Source organism: Pseudonaja textilis, chromosome 12, assembly GCF_049901715.1.
Source record: "Pseudonaja textilis isolate UNSWEBS1 chromosome 12, rPseTex1.2, whole genome shotgun sequence".
Classification (NCBI taxonomy): domain Eukaryota; kingdom Metazoa; phylum Chordata; class Lepidosauria; order Squamata; family Elapidae; genus Pseudonaja; species Pseudonaja textilis.
This window is the reverse complement of record NC_142001.1, coordinates 135758-162577: the sequence shown is the minus strand read 5'-3', so window position 1 is coordinate 162577 and position 26820 is coordinate 135758. Positions and strand designations below refer to the sequence as shown.

Here is a 26820-nt window from a genome sequence, read left to right as displayed (position 1 = left end):
CTATAATTTGGTTAATTCATACTTTAACGAGATAACGATAATTTACTTAATTTATTTTACAACAAATCATAAAGTCATACCAAGTCTATCTTAATAAAATTTTATAAAGATAGTATCAAAGAAAAAGAAAAAAAAAGAAAAAAGGAGTATATATTCATTATATCCTAAGTTTCTAAATGTTCTATTATTATATTTTATTATCTAGCCATTGATAAAAAAGGTCCCAAACTTCATAGAATTGTTTATCTTCTTGTTCTCTAATTTCAAATGTCAGTCTACTCATTTCAGCACATTCGAATATTTTCTTAATTTCTTTCTCTGATGGTATTTTATCACTCTTCCAATTTTTAGCAAATATAATCCTAGCCGCTGTTAATACATTTACAATCAAATACTTCAAATTTTTATTATATGTTTCAGGTAAGATTCCCAATAAAAAAATCTCTGGTTTCAAATCCATATGTTTCTTTATCATTTTTTCCAACCATATGCAAATTCTAGTCCAATATTTTCTAGCGTCCTCACAAGTCCACCACATATGGTAATATGAGCCAGGTATCTGATGACATTTCCAGCACTTTTCAGGTTTATTCTTGAACATTCTTGTCGGGGGAAAATGCCACCTGTAAAACATCTTATACAAATTTTCTTTATATGCTGTTGACATTGTCATTTTATAATTTTGAGACCACAATCCCATATCCAAAGTTCTTCCCCCAAGCAATCATAGTTTCTTTAACTTGTTCTTCCTCTAGTTTAATTTCCAGCAAATAACTATATAATTTTTTGCTAATATCTGCTCTTGTTTCATTATGATTTTTAATCATTATTTCTTGAAGTTTTGACATTGATTCTTGCAAAGGTAACAAAGTTGATTGTGTATTAGCATTCGAAACATTGGTTTGTTTTTCTCCTGTTAGTGATTCTTCTATGGTTTTTTGAATTGTAGGGGAAGCTGTTGCCAGAGTGGTTGTTAGAGTCGGAGTAGTCTTCCTTCCCGTTTTCAGGGCCGTGGTTGTTGTAGAAGTCATTTCTTTTAGTATTTGTTTTTGCTGTTGAATTATATTAGTTATATTGTCCCAAATTACCATTCAGCATTATAACCCTTATGATAAAATTTCAATATCTAATTACTTGGTCTACCTATCTACTAAGTATTTGAGTTCTGTGCTCTTAATTAGAGACAAAAATATATAAATATATATTATTTTTGGTCTTATGTCCTCAATCAGGTATGTAATTTTGAACAATCTATATTCAAATACTATAGAACACTATCCAACACTATATAATATTCTCTATAATAAGTATATATAACAAATATATATATATATAAAACAAGTAATATATTCAATCCAACCAGATTTCAACTTTATAAGATTATAAGTTTTGTAAATATATATAAATTTTTATCTAATCTTGTCTGACCCTGTCTTGGTATTAAATATTCTAGGTATTCTAAGTCACCAATATTTTTGATCCAACATAGTATTACACTTCCCCCAATAAGTTGATTATATTCTCACACTAAATTGTACTACTTTAACATTTACTAATTACTGTTTAACATTTAATCTTCTACTTATTAATTATAAAATTCTTAACCTTGTTACTATTTTCCCTATCAAACTGGTCAGAGTATGACAATCCGTATTATTACTAATTATTCAAAACAATTAAATCAGTTAACAATTCAGTCTAGGAATCAATATACCTTTTCTAAATAAATAAATTTAGAGCTATACTAAAAAGAAACTGAAAAGAGAAAAGGGATTCGCCTTAACGTCAAAATGTCAGTAAATAGTAGACAGGATAAAAAGTTTAACAGAGTAATATCAAGGGAAAACCACAAAGAAATAAAGTAGAGTGGTAAGAAAATGGAATTTTAGAGTCAGGTTTAAATCCACCATTATTGGGATTTTGTAGTTTTCTTCAGACACACCAGAAGGAGGGAGGTGAAAAGTGCTGAATAATAGCTGCCCGCAATCAGTCTCTTCCCAAACTTCCAAGATACTTTTTTTTTTTTTTGTCAATGCTTCTGAGTTCAATATCTTAATCTCCTTCACTTACGGCTTTCACCTCAGTCAGTTTAGAATCAAATAAAGTTCTCCTCCAAGTCAGTTAAAGGTCTATTGAGCAAATAGTGTCAAATAGGGTCTGTTATTTTGTTGCACTAACTTCGAAGATTCAATGTATCTCGTATAGCACTGCGTTTTCCTTTCTTCAGCAGCTTCTCTCCTTTTCGGGTTTTAAATCTAGGAAATTTATCAGTATAACAATCCACTCAAGAACTCAAATTCTCCACAAGTCTCCTAGTCTTTTCAACAATTTCTTCTTCAGTTCCCAGTCTTTTCCTTTCAAACGCTATAATCCACACTTTCACTTCCATCTGGCAGGTCTTTCCACCCACGTTAATCAAACTTTCGCTTTTTTAGCCGCTTTTCTCTAGGGCTTCCGATAGATATAACACAAAAAAGAAAAAGAAAAAATCACTCGCCGAACTCACTCTTCACCATTAAGGTCTTTCTGCCACCTCTTTCTCCACCGATCTTACAAGCTGTCACTTACTCGCTTTTTCGCATCGGAGGCAGTCCGGACTTTGGAGCCGCCATTGACAGGCGGCTGGCTCTTTCGCGCTGGGCTCTGGAGGTCTTCCCTTTGCTGCCAGGGGGTTGCCTTCCCCCACACTGCAACCCGAGATTCCCCCACACCGACACAAATCTCTCCGGGATTCAGGTATCCTCTAGGGATCGCACCAAGAAGAGGTACACTGAAACCGCAGCCGGGCTTCTACACCTCTACACGTCCCTGTCCTGCCACCGGAAGTGAAGCTAGTAGGCACAGAAGTTCAAAATAGTAAGGAGGAATCAAAAAGAAATTCGCAGGAAGACCAAAGTCACCATAGAAATAAAAAAGAAGGAGACGAATAAAAAAAAGATGGACACTAAACAACCAAATTGTAAACGAAGAAGAGTATATTAATAAACTGAAAGAGGAGCTAAACTATTTTCTAAAAGATAATAATAATGAAACAACTTCAAAACAGAACATTTGGGATACTATGAAAGCAATTATAAGAGGCACAACAATTTCCTATAATGCTGTGAGAAACAAGAGAATTTATGCCCAACAAAACGTGTTACAACAACAAATCCAAGACTTAGAAATACAATTACAAAAAACCCCTAAGATCCAAGGACTACAAAATCAGTTAATACTAGCCAAACATAAGCTGAATTTAATTGAACAAGATAAAATAGAAGTTAGCTTGAGAAGGTCCAAACAAAATTATTTTGAACACGCCAATAAACCAGGAAGATGGCTATCTTATAAACTTAAAAAAGAAAAAGAAAAGAGATTGATACACCAATTAATAGACGAGAAAGGCATCCCACAACATGAGATTGAGAAGAAAAAGGATATTATATTAAACTATTTTCAAAGATTATATAAAAAAGAAGAAATCAGTGAGGATAAAATAAGAACTTATCTGGAGAATACGAATGATAAAACAATAGGGGAAGGAGAGAAAGAATTATTAAATAAGGATATTACATGGTCTGAGTTGAAATCTGCAATGGAGAATCAAAGTAATAATAAATCCCCTGGCCCAGACGGGATTCCAATAGAATTGTACAAAGCCACAATAGAGTTAGTAGGGCCACTGATGCTGGAAGTGTTTAACGAAGTACTTTTGGCAGCCAAAATGCCAGACTCATGGAGGGGGGCATTGATTTCGTTAATTCCGAAGGAGGATGTAGATGCCAGATATATCAACAATTATAGACCAATCTCACTTTTAAACGCCGATTATAAATTATTTACCTCAATTATAGCGAATAGAGTAAAACAAGTTTTAAATTTATACATTCATGAAGACCAAAATGGTTTCCTTCCATTCCGCCAAATTAAAAACAATTTAAGAACCGTTATTGACGTCTTAGAATATTATGAAGCTCATCCAGAGAAACAATTTACACTCATGTTTCTAGATGCAGAGAAAGCATTCGATAACTTACATTGGCACTTTTTAATACAAAAAATCTATAACATGAATCTGGGCACTAAATTCGAGAATATTATCACAACAATTTACAATACCCAACAAGCCAATATACTAATTAATGGTGAACAAACAGGCCCACTAAGCATTGAAAAGGGCGTTAGACAGGGTTGCCCTCTCTCACCCCTCTTATTTATATTTGCTTTAGAATCATTGTTAACGCGGATAAGACAAAATTCTGAAATCCAAGGAGTTAGGGTCAAAGCAGAGGAATATAAATTACAGGCGTTTGCAGACGATATGGTTTTCTTCCTAGAGGATCCCATGGAAAAAGGACATAATCTAATAAAAGAACTAGAACAATACGGCTCAGTAGCAGGATTAAAGATTAACAGAAATAAGACGAAATTACTGACTAAAAATCTAACAGAGAACCAGAGGAAAGAATTAGAAAAAACCATGGGGATACAGGCAACAAAAAAGGTCAAATATTTAGGCATATGGTTAACACCACATAGTAAATCACTCAAAGAGAATAATTATGATAAACTGTTACAGCAAATTAAGAAAGATCTAGAATCTTGGAATAAGTTGCAGCTTTCTCTACTGGGCAGGATTGCCACAATCAAAATGAACATCTTACCAAAACTCCTTTACTTATTCCAGACAATCCCAATAAAATTACCAAAAAAATTTTTGATGATATAAATAAGGTAACTCTTAAATTTATTTGGCAAGGGAAAAAAGCTAGAATCAGTATTAAGTCCTTACAAGATGCAAAAAGTAGAGGTGGGCTAGCGCTTCCAAACTGGGAATTATATTATTGGGCAGCCAACTTATTATGGTTAAAAGACTGGGTCAATTTACGGAACAAAAGAACTCTAGTCTTGGAAGGGCACGACCTTCAGAGAGGATGGCACGCATTTCTATGGGATGTGGGGAAAACTAAACAGGCGTACTTTCATAGACATCTTATTAGAGATTCACTATTAACTAATTGGAAAAAAATATGTAAAAAACATTATTTAAAAATTCCGATTTGGCTTTCAACAATGGAGGCAATGGTTCATCCCAACAATTTGGATATAACAAAAATGACTAAATATAAAGATTTATTAGACCCTTTAGGGAAATTAAGAACTCGACAGGAATTAAAGGAACAGGGATTTAAAATTGATCAGTGGTTATATATACAAATCCATAGTAGATACAAACAAGATATCAAAGAGTTTGGAATCTATAGCAAATTACAACACTTAGATAAAATCTTATTAGGATCAAATAAAAAGAATATCTCTAAATTTTATAAATATTTATTGGAGGTAGAATTAGAGCAAGAGATAGTGAAAGGGAACATGATAATGTGGAGTAGGAATATTGGAAGAAGCATTACGTTAACAGAATGGGAAAAGATCTGGAATAGAATCATTAAGATTACGAAATCTGCGGCGTACAAAGAAAATATGTATAAAATGTTATATAGATGGCACTTATCCCCTTCGAGGTTAGCGAAAATGAACCCAAACTCTAGTCCAAAATGTTGGAAATGTAAAAACATAGAGGGAACCTACTTTCATATGTGGTGGACCTGTAAAGAAGCCCAGAAATACTGGCAAAAAATTAGAAAATGGCTGGAGGAGATAACCAAAGAACAAATCGAATACAAACCAGAGTTCTTCCTACTAGGGATCTCTGATAAACATTTTCCTAAAAAGACGAAATATATAATAATTCATATTCTAACTGCGGCCAGATTAGCATTTGCCCAGTGCTGGAAATCATCCCGTTTACCTACAGATCAATTGGTCATTCAGAAAATATGTGACTGCAGCAGAAATGGACAATTTAACCATAGCTCTTAAAAATAAAGAGTGTTCAGCATTTGATAATAATTGGAATGCGTGGTATAATTGGTTATATCAGAGATAAACTGTTCAAGGAATAATGGGTAATTTAAGCATAAATAGTAATAAGATGTGTATATTTAAAGTAAGGTAGGAGAATTGGATCTTGCAGACTGTCAAAAAGAATATCTGTTTGGTTTTAACGTATTTTCTTTTTTCTTCCGTCTCTTTGTTTTTTTTCTCTTTTATACTTCTTTTTCTCCTTTCTCGGTCGCAAGACCGAGCGTTTTTTCTTTTTCTTTTCCTCTCTCTTTCTCTTCTTTCTTTCTTCTTTTTTTCTCTCTGTTGCATATGTAATGTTGTTATGTTATTTTTTTAATTGTAAATTCAATAAAATTTATATAAAAAAAAAAGAATTATGTCTTTGCAAAAGAAAAGCAATATAAATGCATTGGCTTGAAACAATTCTCTCTGTCTTTCCGTCTCTGTCTCTCTCTCTCTCTCCACCATGTTTTATATACAAAGGTATATATGATGCTTTGCTAATCAAAACCAGTACATTGCATTAAAGGTAAAGATAAAGGTAAAAAAAAAAAAGAAATAAAAAAGAAGGACCCCCTCAAATTCAAGGGAACGACTATCCACCTCAGGAGAGAGAAGAATCTATTCCACAACAACCACAAGGATAGAGCTGAATTATCACGAGACAAAAAGCGAAACAGATCTAACTAAATGGATGAAGAAAAGAAACTTCTATCCATCAATATAAATGGTTTAAATTCGACAACTAAAAGGAAAAGGATAATAGCTAAATTAATTAAACAAAACGCCAACATAATATGTTTACAAGAAACTCACATAAGGAAAATAGATGAAAGATACTTAGACTGCCCTAAACTAGGGAAGTTATTTATGGCACCAGCAGATTAAAAAAAGAAAAGAAAGGAATTGCAATATATGTGAAAGATGACTTAAAAGCAGATCTAATTTGGTCAGACCCGGAAGAAAGAACTCTGGTTTTACAGATATCGATTAATACTATTTCATTTCTATTGGTAGCAATTTATGCCCCAAATGAAGACCAGAAAGAGTTTTTTAAATATTTACATCAAAAAGTAATAGGATTTGAAAAAAGGAACATCTGTATTATAGGTGATTTTAACTCCATTGCTGATTACCAAAAGGACCACAGTAATGCGAGGAAGAACAAAAAACGAAAAAGAGAGTTTCCCAAGACATGTAAGGAAATGATGAAAGAATTAAATTTAGTGGATTTATGGAGAAGATTAAACCCAGAAGAAAAACAATTTACATTTTACTCTAATCCGCATCAAATATGGACAAGAATAGATATGGCGTGGATGAATGGGGAAATTGCAAATGAAATAAAAGGAATCGAAATTTTACCAAATGAATGGCCTGATCACAACCCAATTCAAATAATTTGGAAAGGTAGGAAAAAACCAAAGAAAAGATGGACATTAAACACTCAATTAATAAGAGAAAAAGAGTATATTAATAAGCTTAAAGAGGAATTAAATTATTTCCTTAAGGAAAATGATAATGATGTAACCACGAAACAAAATATCTGGGATACATTGAAGGCAGTTATAAGAGGTGTAACAATCTCTTATAATGCCATGAGAAATAAAAGAAAATATGCTCAACAAAATAAATTACAACAACAAATTAAGGAATTAGAAACCCAATCACAAAAGACCCCTAAAAATCAAAGAGTACAAAATCAGATAATAACTGCCAAACATAATTTGAACTTAATGGAACAAGAAAAAATGGAAATAAATTTGAAAATGACTAAACAAACTTATTTTGAATATGCAAATAAACCAGGAAGAGGGCTATCTTATAAACTTTAAAAAAGGAAAGAGATTGATATACCAATTAATAGATGAGAAGGGCGACATACAACAACAGATAGAAAACTAAAAAGACATTATTTACAAATATTTTGAAAAGTTATATAAAAAAGAAGTCAATGAGGATAAAATAAGAAATTACTTAGAGGAAACGAAAGACAAAGTAATTGGAGATGAACTGATAGAATTATTAAACAAAGATACTACATGGTCCGAATTGAAATCAGCAATAGAGAATCAAGGGAATAATAAAACCCCAGGGCCATATGGGATCCCAGCAGAATTATATAAGGCAATTGCGGAACAAATTGGACCACTGATGATGGAAGTTTTTAATGAGGTATTACTGGTAGCTAAGATGCCAGACTTGTGGAGGGGAGCATTGATTTCACTGATCCTGAAGGAGGAATCTGACCATAGATACATTAACAACTACAGACCAATTTCACTCCTAAACACTGATTATAAAATATTCACCTCTATTATAGCTAACAGACTAAAACAAGTTCTAAACCGGTACATACATGAAGACCAAAATGGATTTCTCCCGACTAGACAGACAAAGAACAATTTAAGAACAGTAATAGATGTTTTAGAATTTTACGAAGCCCACCCTGAGAAACAATCTGCACTTATGTTTTTAGATGCAGAAAAGGCATTCGACAACTTAAATTGGCATTTCTTAATTCAAAAAATTTATAATATGAATTTAGGTACCAAATTTGAAAATATCATAACAATTTATGATACACAGCAGGCCAATATCATAATAAATGGGGAACACACTGGTCCAATAACAAGAGAAAAAGGAGTCAGGCAGGGTTGCCTGTCTTTCACCTCTTCTCTTTGTATTCGTTTTAGAAACACTCTTAACACGAATTAGGCAAAATCCTGAAATTAAAGGACTGAAGATTAAAACAGAAGAATACAAATTGCAAGCGTTTGCTGATGATATGGTTTTCTTTTTGGATGAACCAATAGAAAAAGGATATAAATTGATAAAAGAACTAGAACAATTTGGTGCAGTAGCAGGACTTAAAATCAATAGAAAAAAAACAAATTTAATGACCAAAAATTTAACAGAAGACCAGAAAAAGGAATTAGAGGTAAGTATGGGAATACAGGTAACAAAGAAAGTTAAATATTTATGAATATGGCTAACACCACATTGTAAGACACTCAAAGAGAATAACTATGACAGATTGTTGCAACAAGTAAAGAAAGATTTAGAATCATGGAATAGGTTGCAACTTTCACTACTGGGCAGGATTGCATCTATCAAAATGAATATTTTGCCAAAATTCTTATACTTATTTCAGATGATTCCAATTAAATTGCATAACTTTTTTTTTTTTTGGAGAACTTAATAAGATAACACTCAAATTCATTTGGCAAGGAAAGAAATCTAGAATTAATGTAAAGGCATTACAGAATTTGAAGAGTAGCGGGGGATTGGCACTTCCAAATTGGGAACTATATTATAGAGCAGCTGCTTTAGTATGGTTAAAAGATTGGGTGAACTTACTTGACAAAAGAACGTTATTATTAGAAGGCTACGACTTGCAGAGGGGTTGGCACGCCTTCTTATGGGAAGTGGGGAAACCCAATCAGTCATACTTCCATAGACACTTAATTAGAGATTCTCTATTAACCAATTGGAAAAAAGTACGGAAAAAATACTATTTAAAAGTACCGATTTGGTTATCAACAGTGGAGGCAATGATTCACCCAAACAATCTGGACATTACTAAAATGATCAAATATAAAGACTTATTAGATGCACAAGGAAAATTGAAAACACGACAAGAACTACAAGAGTGGGGATTTAAAATAAATCAGTGGGTATATCTCCAAATTCATAGTAGATATAAACGATAACAAAGATTTCAGAATTAATAACAAACTCCAACACTTAGATAAAATTTTACTAGGATCAAATAAAAAAAAATATAACTAAATTTTACAACTACCTACTGGAAGTAGAGTTAGCAGAAGAGACAGTCAAAGGGAATATGATAGCTTGGAGTAGGAATGTTGGACGGAGTATCACATTAACAGAATGGGAAAAGATTTGGAACAGAAACAATAAGATCACCAAATCTGCAGCTTATAAAGAAAACGCTTACAAAATGTTTTACAGATGGCACCTTCCTCCTTCGAGGTTAGCGAAGATGCACCCAACACAACTCCAAAATGTTGGAAATGTAAAAGTATAGATGGAACCTTTTTTCATATGTGGTGGTCATGTAAGGAAACCCAGAAATATTGCCAAAGAGTTAGAAAGTGGCTAGAAGAGATAACCAAAGAACAGATTGAATATAAACCAGAGTCCTTCCTGTTAGGGATTTTTGACAAACAGCTTCCTAAAAAAGTGAAGTATATAACAATACATATCTTAATAGCGGCCAGGCTAACGTTTGCTCAGTGTTGGCAACTACCTTACATACCTACAGAACAGATGATCATCCAGAAACTCTCAAGACTGTGCAGAAATGGACACACTAACTTTAGCCCTAAAAAATAAAGACTCTTCCAAGGGAAAAAAGCTAGAATCAGTCAAGGGAAAAAAGCTAGAATCAGTATTAAGGCCTTACAAGATGCAAAAAGTAGAGGTGGGCTAGCGCTTCCAAACTGGGAATTATATTATTGGGCAGCCAACTTATTATGGTTAAAAGACTGGGTCAATTTACGGAACAAAAGAACTCTAGTCTTGGAAGGGCACGACCTTCAGAGAGGATGGCACGCATTTCTATGGGATGTGGGGAAAACTAAACAGGCGTACTTTCATAGACATCTTATTAGAGATTCACTATTAACTAATTGGAAAAAAATATGTAAAAACATTATTTAAAAATTCGATTTGGCTTTCAACAATGGAGGCAATGGTTCATCCCAACAATTTGGATATAACAAAAACGACTAAATATAAAGATTTATTAGACCCTTTAGGGAAATTAAGAACTCGACAGGACTTACAGGAACAGGGATTTAAAATTGATCAGTGGTTATATATACAAATCCATAGTAGATACAAACAAGATATCAAAGAGTTTGGAATCTATAGCAAATTACAACACTTAGATAAAATCTTATTAGGATCAAATAAAAAGAATATCTCTAAATTTTATAAATATTTATTGGAGGTAGAATTAGAACAAGAGATAGTGAAAGGGAACATGATAATGTGGAGTAGGAATATTGGAAGAAGCATTACATTAACAGAATGGGAAAAGATCTGGAATAGAATCATTAAGATTACGAAATCTGCGGCGTACAAAAGAAAATATGTATAAAATGTTATATAGATGGCACTTATCCCCTTCGAGGTTAGCGAAAATGAACCCAAACTCTAGTCCAAAATGTTGGAAATGTAAAAACATAGAGGGAACCTACTTTCATATGTGGTGGACCTGTAAAGAAGCCCAGAAATACTGGCAAAAATTAGAAAATGGCTGGAGGAGATAACCAAAGAACAAATCGAATACAAACCAGAGTTCTTCCTACTAGGGATCTCTGATAAACATTTTCCTAAAAAGACGAAATATATAATAATTCATATTCTAACTGCGGCCAGATTAGCATTTGCCCAGTGCTGGAAATCATCCTGTTTACCTACAGATCAATTGGTCATTCAGAAAATATGTGACTGCGCAGAAATGGACAATTTAACCATAGCTCTTAAAAATAAAGAGTGTTCAGCATTTGATAATAATTGGAATGCGTGGTATAATTGGTTATATCAGAGATAAACTGTTCAAGGAATAATGGGTAATTTAAGCATAAATAGTAATAAGATGTGTATATTTAAAGTAAGGTAGGAGAATTGGATCTTGCAGACTGTCAAAAAGAATATCTGTTTGGTTTTAACGTATTTTCTTTTTTCTTCCGTCTCTTTGTTTTTTTCTCTTTTATACTTCTTTTTCTCCTTTCTCGGTCGCAAGACCGACGTTTTTCTTTTTCTTTTCCTCTCTCTTTCTCTTCTTTCTTTCTTCTTTTTTTCTCTCTGTTGCATATGTAATGTTGTTATGTTATTTTTTTAATTGTAAATTCAATAAAATTTATAAAAAAAAAATACTCTTCAATATATTATAACAATTGGAATTGCTGGTATAAATGGTTAGACCAAAGATAGACTTTATATTATAAAGTAAAAAAGAATGGGACAAACTTATATGAGTGTAATCTAAATATAGATATGGATAAGATGTGCGTATATGATACAAATTAAGAAAAGATCTTATAAACTGTCGAAAATGAGAATGTTTTTAAGTGTTCACTTTTTCTTTCGCTCTTTTCGCATTTCTTTCTTTTTTCCTTGCTCTTTTTTGCTTTTGCTATTTGTGTATGTGTTGTTGATTTGTTTTTAATTGTAAATTTAATAAAATTTGTTTTTTAAAAAAACTAATAAGGAGAAAAGAAAAGTTATTCAGGTTCTTCAACACCTTAATCCAATTAAGAGGTCTCAGGTATAAAAGGATGCATAAAAAAAAAAAAGCCACAAAAATTAAAAAAAAAAACAATATGGAAGGTAAATAGAAAAAAAATACAAGGGAGGGAGAGAGAAAAAAGAAAAGAGACTACTCCCTTAAAAAGAAAAGGAAGGAAATCATTAATACTAAAGCTTTTCCTTTAAAATAAAATGCAAACGTAAAAATTTGACTTCAAAAGACAAAAAGAAAGACAAAAATCAAGTTCCAAAAGGCCAAAGATCCAAATAGCTTTATGAAAAGTTAACTAGTAAGGAGGGGGTTTGTTAAAGTAAGAAATAGCGCAGCTTAAAAAAACATTAAAAGAGCACACTGCACCTTCTTTGATTATCCAAGGCTTTTGTTAAAATTTATAACTCTCTTCTCCAGAGTCTTATCACCTTTTTTTCCTATAAGCTTCAACACCAGACTCCAGCTGTTGATAGAAACCCAGAAGAGCACCCGCAATAATACTCTCCCATGCTCTTCCCTCTATCTTATCAAACAGCAATGTCCTTGAAAAGAAGTCTCAGTTCTTTCTCAGCTTTGTCTGGTCAAGAAAAAGAAATAGAATATTTCCAAGCTTCTAGTTGGCAGTGTTACAAAGTTTCTTTTGCTTTCACTTTCCCCCTCCTTTTCCAAACAAAATATAATAAAAATTAATTAAAAAGGGAAAAAGATATTTAAAAAGATGACTAAAAGGGAGTCTCTAGCCTAGAATATTATAAAGTCAAAAAGGAGAGAAAGAATAGGTAAAAGAAGAAAAAAAACCAGTCCAGTTTCAAAATATGAAATCGTGTAGAAAATCTAGCAATGAGAAAAATAAAATAAAATATTACTTTGACATTCCTGTTTAAAATCGCCGCTTAATTACTTCTGTCAAAACTTTTTACAGATTCTTTTTTTTCCTTAGGGTGTCCTTTCAAATCTTAAAATAAACAAAAGGTTCTCACCAAACCGGCATACTCTCTCTTTCTGTTCTGTTTCGTTTTGGAGCTGTCCCAACTTCAGCAGCTTTAATGGCTGCCTCTTTGCCCCTGGCAAAAAGAGCTTCTCCAGGATCTACCTGGGGTTTTGCGGTATCCCTGGGATCGACAGGATGTGCTCTTTACATTCACCATCTCTTTGGGACGGTTTAGATCCGATTGGACCATCCAGGAGCAAAGATATCAGCAGTGATCTCAGACCTCCAAGATCGCATGCTGTATCGTCGTGACGCCAGCTCTGCCCTCTCCCAAAACATCTACTGTTTCCTGATGTCATTGACCGTTAAGGCGAATCTCTTAATCTGACCTTTAAAAATACGACTTAAATACTTCACATGCTGCTATTAATACAGATCTTTTTGACTTACAACAGAAAAGCATCAGTAGAAGGTCAACATTTGTAGAATAGAGATTTGTTTTAGATACATGATGATTAAGTTGGGAACCTCCATTCCATTTAGAAACACTAATTTATTTTTAAAATGCTGGTAATGCCTGCTAAGAAATCAAGTGAAAATTACAATGAACCTTCAGCAGAGCAGGACACTTACTTAGAAACAGGGGAACCCAATCCCTAGTCCATGGATTGGCACTGCTTCGCAGCATGCCAGAAACTGGGCCATGCAAACAAGTGAAGCCACATCCATGGGGTGCAGGCAAAAGATGAAACCACGCCCCCTCCGGTCCGTGAAAAAACCTCTCCATGGAACCGGTCCCTGGTGCCCAAAAGATTGAAGTCCATTAAGTTAGGACACAGTATTAAATGTGCTCCAGCACAGACCAGCTAGATATTTTCCCAGGGTTCTTCCATCTGGGTTCCACATGGAGCAGGAAGATTGATTTCATAGCATAAATGGATTGTCCCGAATTCCGTTTTTCTTAAAAGGAATGTTATCATATTGAGCTTCATTTTTCAAAAACCACAACTCATCCTTGGAAGGTAGAAGATGCTACCCATATGGAAGAATGGTTGATGACTGATTTTTCTGAAATAGATATTAATTTTTTTGATTAGAGAAAAGTTATTCATTTATGGCCATGATGTAACACCATTTTTATAAAGTGCAGTACATATGGATGGCACTCTTAAGTGATCAGGTTTATTTATTACTAGCAGTTCTGTCACAGCAGGAACCTTGAAAATTAGCAGCTTAAACATTAAATTACCCCATAATTATCTACAGTAGTTTCTCAGTGTGGAAACTTACTGTGGTCTGCTAAATGGAGCCTTGTTGGCTGTGTTTGCTGTCTTTGTTTCTTTCATCTTCTCTGGGCAGAAGCTGATCAAGACTGCTGGCTGGCTGGCTGCTAATTGACCTCGCTATACCTGTTCCGTGACTAGAATGTCAGTCCTATATTGTTCTCCTGTCTCTAGTATAAAGTGACAAAAATGGTAACCAGTGGAACAGCTTGCCCTCAGAAGTTGTGGGTGCTTCATCACTGGTGGATTTTAAGAAGAGACTGGCAGCCATTTGTGTGAAATGGTATAGGACAGTGATGGTATTCAGCTGGTTTTCACCAGTTCGCTAGAACTGATATCTAACTGCTCGGTTTGGCGAACTGGTGAATTCCCTTGGCCTGGTCTGGCTGGGTGTTCCCTCTAGGCGTGTGCAGAAGCGAGCACACTCACTGGCCCCACCCGGCCTTGCCCCGCCACCCTAGCCACCCCTTATCTGAGTTTTCTCACTTTTGCACTAGAAGACCTTCAGAGTCCTTTCCAACTCTATTATTCTGTATGATACCTTATAAAATCAAATCAAAGTGGATGTGCCTAGCCCTAGAGATTTGAGGATTTATTCGTTAAGATTTTTTTAATCCTGCCTCTATTACTTTATAACGGGTGTCAAACTCAAGGCCTGGGGGCCAGATCTGGCCCATGGGGTGCTTAGATCTGGCCCATGAGGCCGCCCTGGAAACAGCAAATGACTGGCCCGCAGTGCTTCTGCCAATGAAAATGGCACTTGGGAGGGCTGTGGGCGGCTCTGTGTTCTGTTTTTGCCTGCAGAGGGTTGCTGGCAGAGAGTTGCTCAGGAGCCCATTTTCACTGACAATTTGGGCTGCCATAGGTGCCCCCAAAACAAGTGATGTTGAGCTGACCACACCCACCCTGGTCGCACCCACCCCTCCCCCCCAAGGTCAAACACAACCCTGATGTGGCCCTCAATGAAATCGAGTTTGACACGCCTGCTTTATAAGTAACTCAAGGCAGGATACATACACAATATTTCTTCCTATTTCCCCATAATGACAACCTGTGAAGTGGGCTGGACTGAGAGATTGACTGGCCTAAGGTCATAAGTCGGCTTTCATGGCTTAGGCAGGATAGGAACTCAGTCACCAGGAGATCGGATAATAGTTATCCACCCAGCTTTCATACCTAAAGGGGGATTAGAATTCACCATTTCCTTGTAATTGGCCCAAAGTTAGCCAGCTGGCTTTCATACTGAAGGTGGGACTCAAATTGACCATGTCCTAGTTTCTCGCCTGATGCCTTAACCACTAGACCAAACTAAAGTACCAATCACTCTGTTGACACCCAACCTTTTTTTTTTGTATTTTTTTTTTTTTTGGATTTTCACAAAACCTAATACAAATAAAATATCTTTTTTGAGAGCAGCATGATTCCAGGTTATCACATCTCAGTACAGACATAATCTCAATTACATATTCATCTTTATATTCTATTTCATATCTTGTCACTATTTTTATCATTTTCACAATAATTTTTCCCTTCCCTTACTTTCCTCAACCTTATTTCTGTTTTTCTCATTCCTTTCTAATTCAATTACATATCCTTTTCTTCGTTTCTTTATCTTTCTAGTCATTATATTTGTACTTTTGTACTTACAATTTCATACATTCTTTTTTCATCATTGTCCCGAAAGGGAAAAGAAAAAAAAATTCCCTCCCCTTCCAGGCATTAAAAAGCAAGGTTTCCCTTTGATTACTAAATAGAGTGTATCACCTTTATATCTTATAATTGTTATCCATTCAAATCTCGTTTAACATTTAATTTATGCATTATACAATTATAAAGTTCAGTTTCTAATATCTATTTTATATCATATAACTCTTATCGACCGAATTCTGCTTGGTACTTTCCCTTAAAAATACACACTGAATTCTGAAAAAAGAAAAAATATATAACAATAATGAATAAAATGGTTATTCTATTCAAATTCCTCGTGACAAATGATATTGATTTCATTATAAATCTTTTACATTTCTTTTCAGTGAAATTTTATAAATTGTTAAAAACAATTAAAGTATTTTCATTTCTTCCTCTTATTCCCTCTTCTACTTTTGTTCCCTTTCTCTATTTCATTTAATTATTAACAAACATTCCATTACATAACATTTTGTCTTTCACTTTAATCACCTATGTTTCATATTTTCTAGGTCGTTACTATTTCCAATATAACAACACTATCTCTTGTACCCTTGCAGAATCCTCTCAATTTATATTTTTAACCATTATCTCTATGTCTTTTAAATAGGCTAATACCTTTAATCCTTGTACGTTTCCTGTTTCTTTATTTCCTGTTTCTGTCCCTTATAACTTCTTCTCCTTTTTATCTTTCCCCTCTTTTTCTCAACACCCATTTTGTCCCCCTGTCTCCCTGATTCTCCCTTCTGCAATCTTCCTTCTGCAATCTTCCTAGTATTATATTTACTTTTCAAACTATTCTTTTTTTTTTTAGTTGTTTCCTCAAATCTTGAGTATTTTACTCCCTTTCCCCACTTTTTCCCATTTTACTCCACATGGAATTGTTTGGTCATTAAAGATAGCTTCTTCTTTGTCCAGCCCTTCTTGTTCTTCGAGCATTTCTTGTTGTTTTTCATAATTCAAAATCTCCATTTCTAAGAATTGAAGTGCGAAGCCAAAGGATCCTCCTCCCTCTTGCGACTCTTTTTTCATTTGTTTAAGTTCCATTTTTAGTTCCTCGGGGAGTACTGCCAATTTAAGCACTTTTAAACAACCACCCGATTAATTTTAGTTCAGACCACTAGAAATCCAACACCCAAAATTCCCAAAATCACCAAATAATCCAAAACTGTTTTTTCTTGCTTCTTTTTTCCACTTTCCTTTTCCAGGAGCTCTGTTCTTATAACTAAGTTTCTGTTACAATGTATCCTTTGGAAGTCTTGTTAAAATTCCATTGTTAATTCTTTTTATTTCCAGGTGGTACTCTCTGCTCTTTCCAAGTCCCACCCTTTCTTTTTTCCTCTACTTTCCTCCTTTTGAAGGCTTTAGCATATCCAGAAAGTTTTTATTTTCCCTTTGACACTTTAATTTCAGCTTAAAATTGCCTGTTACTGTCAAAGTAGATTAACACCAATTTCTTGCTTAAATCTCTTCTTTTTAGCATGCAAAGCCAATTGTAGGTGTCGGTGTGACAAAAAACATTTTTTTTCCTTTTCCCTCTTCCTCCGCCACTTTAAGAATCTTCTTTTAGGAATAACACTCTTCGTAATTTAAATTCCAGGGTACCTTGCATAATGTTATCTCTGCTTAGCCCAGTCTGTCAAGCTCTCCCCTTTGTCTTCCTCCTGCTCAATCTTGTCTGGTCAGGTTCCTCTTTGAGGTGGCCATTTCTGTCTTCGGGAAAGGGAGTAAAGAACAGCCGAGGAGGAGAGATACGGCTCCCCTCAACTCAGCTGGTGGTCTCCCCCCTCTTCACCACCTCTACGGGGTGGCTTCAGCCCCGTATCCAAGGGATCGGGGCACTCCATCAGCGAGCACGGATTGAAACCGTGCACGATCACGGATTTCGGTCCATCACCAAAGAGGCCCAAATCGGAAGTCCGACACCCAACCTTTCTGTGAAAGGTTGCAGTAATGTTGTCAAATAATCAAATAATGCTGTCAAATAATCCAGTGTTGTAGCATTTTAATGTACTATGCCTAATATTGTGGGGGTTTGGCATGAGAAAGAGTGTTTCCTTCTGTTTATGGCCTTTGTTCACAACATCTGGTTTGCCATCTTGCAAAGCGAGCTGAACTTCTTAGTAGGTCTTTGGTCTGATCTGAGAAGCTTTGTGCATTTTTATGCTAACAGCCATCTGCTCATTATGACTACAAACAATAATATGTGGGATACCCTATTCCACATTCATTAAAAAAAGGAAAGTGAACTGTATGTGAATGGTAGAAAGAAAATGCTAATATTTATCCCGACTCAACCTATTGCCCCTTGAAAAGCTTTTCAGCTTCTCTTAACTGAAGCCAAACTCTAAATAGAACAGAAATAGAAAATTATTAAAAGTATGGGAATGATGTAATCAATGTCCTTAGATTGAAATTAATTGGAATCAAATATAATTTTGGTCTTGTCCTTGGCCCCAAGAACACTGGGCTCCTTTTACACTAATCAGATAAATATTTTTGCCCAACTGGTTGTGCAACATTCTCAGTTCATTTGTTATGAATAATGCTGAATATTCAACAGTGCTAAAATAGCATAAATTATAATTGGGTTAAAACATATTCTGCTGGTAAAACATGTATGCAGCTGATGGTGTTCTGTGAGCTTGCTTCTCTTCCAGCAGGCAGGCTTGTTAGCATCAACCCAGAAGGGAGTATAGCAGTGGTGGCTAACCTTTTTGGGCTCCTGTGCCAAAAATTGTGCTCACGCTTCTGTGCCAGCACCCAGAAGGCAATGAGCACCTCCCATGCCCCCTGAGCATGCGTGCACAATCCTCCACCCCCACCACCCCCACCCCTTTACCTGCACTGCGCCTCCCAGCTGATTTTCGGCCTCCTAGAGGTTTGAGGAAAGGCTCTGCAGGCCAAAAATAGGCCCATTTCATCAGTGACGAAAAGGGCCTATTATTTGGCCTGCAAAGCCTGGGAGGCATGCACATGCGCAGTGAGGTAATTTTGCCTACGGTTTGCGTGCCGGCACAAATGGCTCTGCGTGCCATCAGTTTGCCATCACGGGAGTAGAACATGCGGGATGGTTGCTTGCTTATTTATTTATATCCTGTCTATATTTTTACAAATAACTCAAGATGGCCAACCTACCCAACACACCTTCCTCTTTCTGTTTTTTCCACAACAACCCTGTGGGGTGGTTTAGGCTGAGAGTAACTGGCCCAAGATCATCCAATTGGCTTTCATGGCTAAGACGGCACTAGAAATCCCGGTCTCCCGCTTTCTAGCCTGGCACTTTGACCATTAGAACAAGCTGGCTCTCAATATATGCTCTGTCTAATAAGCCATTCAATAAAGAAGGTAACCAAAGGTCAAAGAAAGCAGGAAAATAGGTCTAAACAATATCTATTCTCCGCACACACATCTATTAACCAACTCAGAGAAGCAGGAATTATCTCCAGATAAGCAAGAGCAATCGCAGAAGAAACAATGCCGTGCCCAAAAATCAATTAGAAAGAAACAATACTCTGATAAAGCTAGTAAGACAAACTATATAAATTCACTCCTACCTTCACTGGTGATGTTTCCTAGTCTCGTGATGAAACATCTTCAGGAAGATTAGCAAGCTTAGAAAGCAACAAGACAAATATTCTGAAGATCGTGAAGCCCACATTAGAGATGTTTTGGTAATGAGGGAAACACTATTTTACAGGCACAGTTTGGCTCTCCAAGATGAGTAGCACCCTGGTCATTCTTCTTTTCTTCTCTCATTTCACAGCCCGCTCTTCGTAACGTGGAAGATTGGTCGAGATAAAAGGTTGCGTGGATGTATAGGTACCTTTTCTGCCATGAACCTGCATTCAGGCCTCAGGGAGTACACACTTACTAGGTAAGACTTTGTTGATGTTCTCTTCACTTTGAAGAGGGTTGTAATTTGTTATCATTTATATTGTGAAATTGGCCCACTGAATTTTTGAGCATCTGCTCCCCACTAAGGTTTTTCCAAGCATTGGAGAATCTTGTTATCTAGGTTTGTTTGCTTAGTCCAAAATGCTGAAGTAGCCTGTGACTTGAGCATTTCCCAATTTATAATGTATCTTTGCCCAAAGCAGACAACTTCAGTTCTTTTTTTTTGGAAGACAAGAGGAAGAAAGGTAAAGTCTGCGGGGGAAGAAAAAACAGTGCAGCAATCCAAAATGGCTGGCATTATCTCCATTTCTCCAGCAAGGACTTCCTGCCAGCTACATTTCATTTAATTTTTCTCATTCTTATTCCTCATTGTTCTTTGGTTACATTCTTGCTCTTGAGCGGAAACCTGTTGAATTAGGGAAGTAAGTAGTAAGAATTCCTCGTGATCCAGACTACATCTAAGCTAGTTCATTTTTGTGATCTTTTGGTTGCCTTTCTTGGTGTAGTGTTCATCAACACATCAAAAGGTAGCATTTGGAGCTGGTGTTGTACTTTGGAGGTTGGAGGAGAATTTGATTGGGGTGGTGCCTTCTTTGATTAGCGCACTAGACTGAAGATGGTTAATAATTCATCTAAATCCTCATAGGGGAATCCCAAGGACTAGAAGTGTACAGGTAGTCCTTGACTTACAGCCATTTGTTTAGCAACCATTCAAAGTTACAACAGCACTGAAAAAAATCACCTATGACCATTTTTCACACTTTAAGACCGTTGCTGGGTCCCCACAGAGGAGGTTGAACTGCAAAATTTCCTATTATCCAAGTCAAGATGGGTTTGGCCTTTGGGGACATCTGGCCGGACAGACTTACTCTATGCTCTAAAAACTAAAACAGATCCACTTGGTGCTTCCAAGTTCTATATAGCATATTATAGCCTGTTCTCGTTCCTATCCTGAATCTCCCCACTTCCTTTTTATTTTATTTCCCAACTGGCATCTCAGTATGCTATGTAGAACTTGGAAGCACCTGGGTCCTTGCCAGATCATTCAATCAATTTTTATTATACTTCCAGATCAGCAAACATGCCAGGTCATTTTCTACATTCTTTCAAATGTAGAAATCACATTTTTCTGTACCCAGGAGCTGCCTGGGCATTAGAAACTATGCCCTTATTTTAGAGTGTTTTGTTTCTGAACCAAGTACAAAGTCTGGTGGTCAGATGCCTGCTTAGCAGTGATGATGTTCGGACTGCTGCAGGCCAAGCCTTTTGTGACAGTTTTCTATGTATGAGCCATGCTTGAAAAGTGCGTCCTTCTGCCTAGCTTGTGAATCATGGGCTGTAAGCTTTAACAGCACCTTGATTAAATTGGCTGGCTCGGTGGGAATATAGAAAGACAGAATGTTTTGAAATGAAAGATGGAATGAAATAATTGCTCTGGCTGAGCTCGGGTGCCTCCCTTTCTCGGGCTAAATTAATTCTTTGAATGGGAACAATAGGAGTTCTGCTCAAGCAAGCTAAAAAGATCTTTTTCCTTTGAGCTTTGAAGACAAAGTACGAAGCCAGGAAGACATTCCAATAAATTGTTATCCGGTACTCGAAAATACAGTTTTCATTCTTGAAAGTATCTGTGGAGATTCTCAGTCATTCAGGTCATGGTTGTCCCAAAGGTGTTTTTTTCCATAGGCAACTGGACGTTCTTGGTTTTCTTTGAAGACATTTCGTTTCTCATCCAAGAAGATTCTTCTACTCAGAATTTGAAAAGGCTCCTTTGAGGCATTCTGGAAAGTACTTAATAGATCTAGAAGAGGGGTCCCCAACCCCTGGTCTGTGGACCAACACCTGTCCACGGCATGCCAGAAACCGCCCTGCACCAACAAGCGAAGACCATCCATGGGATGCAGGCAGCACACAAAAACACACCTCCTCCAGTCCATGGAAACACCTCTCTTCTTGGAACCGGTCCCTGGTGCCCAAAAGGTTGGGGACCGCTGATCTAGAATATAAAGGTCTAAAATTGACTCCTTGGAGTAAAAAACACTTTATGTTTCCAGTAATAGGGGCTTTATTGGATTTATTGTTAATACCTCTTACTCTTGGTAATAATTTTAGCCATGATAAGTAGGCATTCTGCTGCCAGCAGGAATCACAAGAAAAATACATGTTCATATGTCGCATTATTTTATTGTTTTGTTTTATTATCATTTTTGCTTTGGACTCATAAAAAGAATACAGATTATCCTTGACTTACAATCACAATTGAGCCCAAAATTTCCATTGTTAAGAAAGCAAGGCAGTTTGTTAAAAAAAAATTGCTCCATTGTATGATTTTTTTGCCACAGTTGTTAAACAAATCACTGCAGTTATTCAGTGAGTTACACAGTCATTAAGCAAATTTATCTTCCCCATTGACTTTGCTGGTCGGAAGCCAGCTGGGAAGGTTGCAGATGCTGATCACATGAACCCAGGACAGAAAACCAACATAAATACATGCCAGTTGCCAAAACCCAAATGTTGATCACATGACTGTGGTGATGCAATTATCGTAAGTGTGAAAAATGGTCATAAGTCACCTTTTCAGTGCCCTTGTAACTTTGAATGGTCACTAAATGAATGGTTGTAAGTTGAGGACTACCTGTACATATTTGGTGTTTTTTCCTCATTCTACATTCTGGAGTGAGGTTAGGAATGCAACCCAACCATGATGAGAGCAGTTATCACCAAGGGAAAGTAGTAATGCTTGAAATCCACTGCATTGTTTTGCTCAAGCTGGGGCTGCATCCACATGTAATGGTAAGCTAGAATTTAGAATTGCATGAGTAAGAAGAAACCCATGAAAAGCCTTTGTCATTTATATATGAGTGAGTGATGGTTGTTTTAAAAAGCTCTGCAGACTTCATGAAAAAATCCAAACAATTTGCTTGCAGATGAGTTTTTTAAAAATATAATTCCAGATATACATACAAGTTTGAACCAGAATCTGCTGTTTTGACAATAAATTTAGGTTTACTCCCTCTTTGACTCTCGTTGGTAATTTTCTTCTCATTCATATAACTAAATTACTTGCAATTTTGTGCAAACTCATTTATAGGTTGGTTTTCAGAAGTGAAATTTTATTTTATTTTTTTAAAGTTTTTAACTCTGGGATGCTACATTAATAGAAAGTATTAGAGATAACCTTTCCCTTTTTCCAATAATGTAAAGAATGGTACTATTTTAAATAAACATAAAATATCTCTGATCCACCATTGAGATCTTTTGACTATTATGTTCATGTCTCATGTGTATTCAGGGAAAGTAATAAGAATGGGCCGATGACATTTTGTTTAGGTGCAAACACTTCCAGATCAGTGTAAAAATGCTTGTAATTGCTTTAAACGTAGGTGTTAAAGAACAAGCAAATAATAATTTCCCTTCGGTTATTATGGACAATTCTTGGTTAATTTGTTTATTTAAAGATGAGGTGTTGCAACTCACTAGGTAAGGAACTCTAGATCAGGAAATTACCTCCATGGGAAGGCGAGAACTACTTTTATTGGGATTGGCTATAATTAGCAGAATCTTGCAAGTCTTGGATATGCTGTATTTCTTCCTTTTCCTTATGTACTACCAAATTAGTAATAAATCTGTCTGAGCCATTGATGAATGTGGTCTGGACATTCTGGACTTAAATAATGATTTAGCCCCTTTGCAACAGTACCTGCATATCTCTATCAAACCATCTTGCTCACTCTCTACATAAAGGTAATCCTTGATTTACGACCATAATTAAGCCCAAAATTTATGTTGCTAAATTGCTTAATTTGTTAAGTAAATTTTGTCCCATTTTATGACCTTTCTTGCCACAATTATTAAATCAATCATTGCAGTTGCTAGGATAGTAACCCGGTTGTTAAGTAAACCTGGCTTCCCCATTGCCTTTGCTTGTGAGAAGGTCGCAAAAGAGGATCACGTAATCCTGGGAACGCTGCAACCGTCATAAATATGAACCAGTTGCCAGGCCTCTGAATTGTGATCCCATGTCCATGGGGATGCTGCAAATGGTTGTATGTGTGAAAAGTGGTCATAAGTCACTTTTTAAAGGGCTGTTGTAACTTTGAACAGTTGTATTGTAAGTGGAAGTACACCTGTATTTAAGAACCAAAATGTTCCATTGAATGGGACATTATGAACAAAGCACACGCTACCTGTTTCACATCAAAACCTAATTCTGCTCTAATACTTGCAAGCAAGGAAGCCTAGCATTTTACATGGCACCCTGTCCGTAATATAATTGGTTTCAAAGTGCATCTTGCTTTTAAGTAGACACACTTAAAAGACATTGCTAAAGGTTGTCCCAATGCAAGGTTATTTTGTAAGTTTATATCCACAACTTGCTCTGTTGCCGTCAGGTGTACTATGGGCCAATTGTCAATTAAAAGATTGGGCAGTGCTAAAAGCCTAAGAACAACGAGACACTTTTACTGGCCTTCTGAAAAATCTGCCATAAATTGATTGACTTGGCCTCTCTTGGAACCAGACTTTACAAGTATGAAACCATATTTTTTAAAAAAAGTTAATAGAACAGTAGAGGTCTTTAAATGGGAAACATAATTCTCTGTGTCCCTGGGCATAACTTAGCCTGTGCATAGTTTTTACCTGTTTCCTCGGGTTGGAGTCTCAAAGATGATAGATGTTGTGTGGTCAGATCTTCTTCAGCCACCCTTCAAAACAGGATCTCAGCTCTTATCACCTGTCATTTCCCCCCTCCTTTGGGGAATAAGGAACCAGGATGGATTTCTGCCCTGACAAGCAGGAAGTAGCTTCACTTGATTTGCTGTGGAACCTTTAATTTTTTTTAGGCGACCATAGTAAATTAATGCCAAGAACACTTCTTGTGAAGCAAATTGATGTTCTGCCATAATTGTCCAGTGATTTATGAATTTAAGGAGCAAGAGCCTCAGAAGAAAACTCCTCCCCTCTTGCTAATGAGATCCACACACTGGTCCACTTTGTCAAGTAGAACCGTGATTTGTGGCCAGTATGTGTTACCTTGAGAGGCTTTTATCACCTCAAATGTGGAGATGGGTCAATTGAGAAGCTGCATTCATACTAACTTCCACTACTGTGAAGTGTTGCTTAACCTGAATTCCCATTACAGGTAGACCTTGACTTAGAATCATTGGTTTAGTGCCCGTTTGAAGTTACAACAGCACTGAAAAAGTAAGCATAGTCAAAGTTTTCCCAAGTTTTACAGTTCACCTTCTCACCTCCAGCACTCTTCTCCCCCTCCCCACATAGCCCAATTAATCTTCTCTTCCCCCGTTTCTATGGCAGCCGGAAAGACAAACAGAAGGATTTTTGAAGGCTAACATTTGGCCCTCCTGCAAAAAAGGCATTATCCCTAGAAAAGAAGAAAGAATAAAACAATAGGAAAATCAACATTCCAAAAACAATATAAAATATTACAAAAAAGTTAAGGTTTGTCAGGGTATTTCGAACAAAATGTTTGTATAAGCCTAGGGACATCTTGTTCATGCACCCATTACAACTGAGAAGGAGGGAAATGCTTCCAAACCACCAAATATTGGAGTTTTCCTCTCTGTTTCCTCGAATCCAGAATTTCTTTAATCTCAAAATGTTGCTCGCCTTCAATTAAAAGAGGAAGTGGAGGGGCGGTCTGGTCAGGCCGTAAATTGGATGTATGTTCAGGTTTTAACAAACTGACATGAAAGACAGGGTGACTGTCTAAGTGTCTTTGGCAGTTGTAATTGTACTGCCACAGGATTCACAATTCATACAATTGGGAAAGGTCCTACATATTTGGGTCCCAATTTTTTAGATTTCTGTGTGGTTTGTAAATACTTAGTGGACCAGAAGACTTTGTCCCCCATTGGGTATGGTTTTTGTGGAACTCGCTTTCTATCTGCTTGCTTTTTATGAGCAGGAGTTGGGTTATCCACTCGGTCAATGATGGAACATTGGGTTTCTCTTGTGGAAGCTCTGGTATAGGTACAAAATCCTGACCCGTAGCTACCTTGAATGGGGTGAACCCAGTGCTACTGTGAACAGAGTTATTGTACGCCACCTCAGCAAAAGGCAATAGGTCAGACCAATCATCCTGTTGATAATTGATGTAACATCTGAGGTATTGTTCCAATACCAAGTTAGTTCTCTCACAGGCCCCGTTGGTTTGTGGGTGGTGGGCGGGGCTTAAGCCCTGGGCGGAGCAATAACTTCAGGAATTCTTTCCAGAAGTTTGACGTAAATTGGACCCCCATGTCTAAAATTATCCGTTCGGGAATACCTTGTAGCCTGTACACATGTAATATAAACAATTTAGCCAACATTTTTGCAGTTGGGATTTTTGCACAAGATATGAAATATACCTGCTTGGAAAACAAGTAAGTAACCACCCAAATGGCTGTATTTCCCCCACTTTCAGGCAATTCCACTATAAAGAAAAGAAAAGAAATTTCCATGGAGCAGTCAGCCTAGCTCCGTGATGGCGAACCTATGGCATGCATGCTGGATGTGGCACACAGAGCCATTTCCCCCGCACGCGAGAGCTCGCTCGGAAGAGCCCCACTGTGCATGAGTGTGCGCCACTGCCCGACAGCTGATTGCCGGGTATCTGGTGCGCATGGTTGGGGGGACAGGAGACACCTGCACATGCACAGAGATGTGCTGTGCATGGAGGGATCGTGTGTGTATGCGCAGATGGATGGCACGCGGGGGTGATCATGTGCACCACTCTCCCCCCCCCCCAGGTACTTTAATGAAAAATTAAACCTCTTAAAGTATTGCGCCCAACAGATTTGTTTAGGAGACAATTTCCGAGGAGTTTTTAGAGTTTTTATGACCTGTCCATACCTCAAGGGGGT

The 26820-nt window shown here is 36.5% G+C and overlaps 2 protein-coding genes across 4 annotated transcripts in view; both read left to right on the top strand.

Annotated features, from left to right (window-relative positions):
* The window catches only part of CHRDL1 (chordin like 1), a 271500-nt gene that overhangs the window by 164245 nt on the left and 80435 nt on the right, over window positions 1-26820 (top strand). The gene's annotated exons all lie outside the window — the stretch shown is intronic.
* The window catches only part of AMMECR1 (AMMECR nuclear protein 1), a 199582-nt gene that overhangs the window by 115456 nt on the left and 57306 nt on the right, over window positions 1-26820 (top strand). For all 3 annotated transcript variants that reach the window (XR_015745019.1, XM_087940832.1, XM_026703143.2), the window contains exon 3: window positions 19830-19940. Coding sequence is in view for 2 of the 3 variants with exons in the window: in XM_087940832.1 (XP_087796958.1) it covers window positions 19830-19940 (111 nt within the window). In the remaining variant the exon portion in view is untranslated. The remainder of the gene's footprint in view (window positions 1-19829; window positions 19941-26820) is intronic.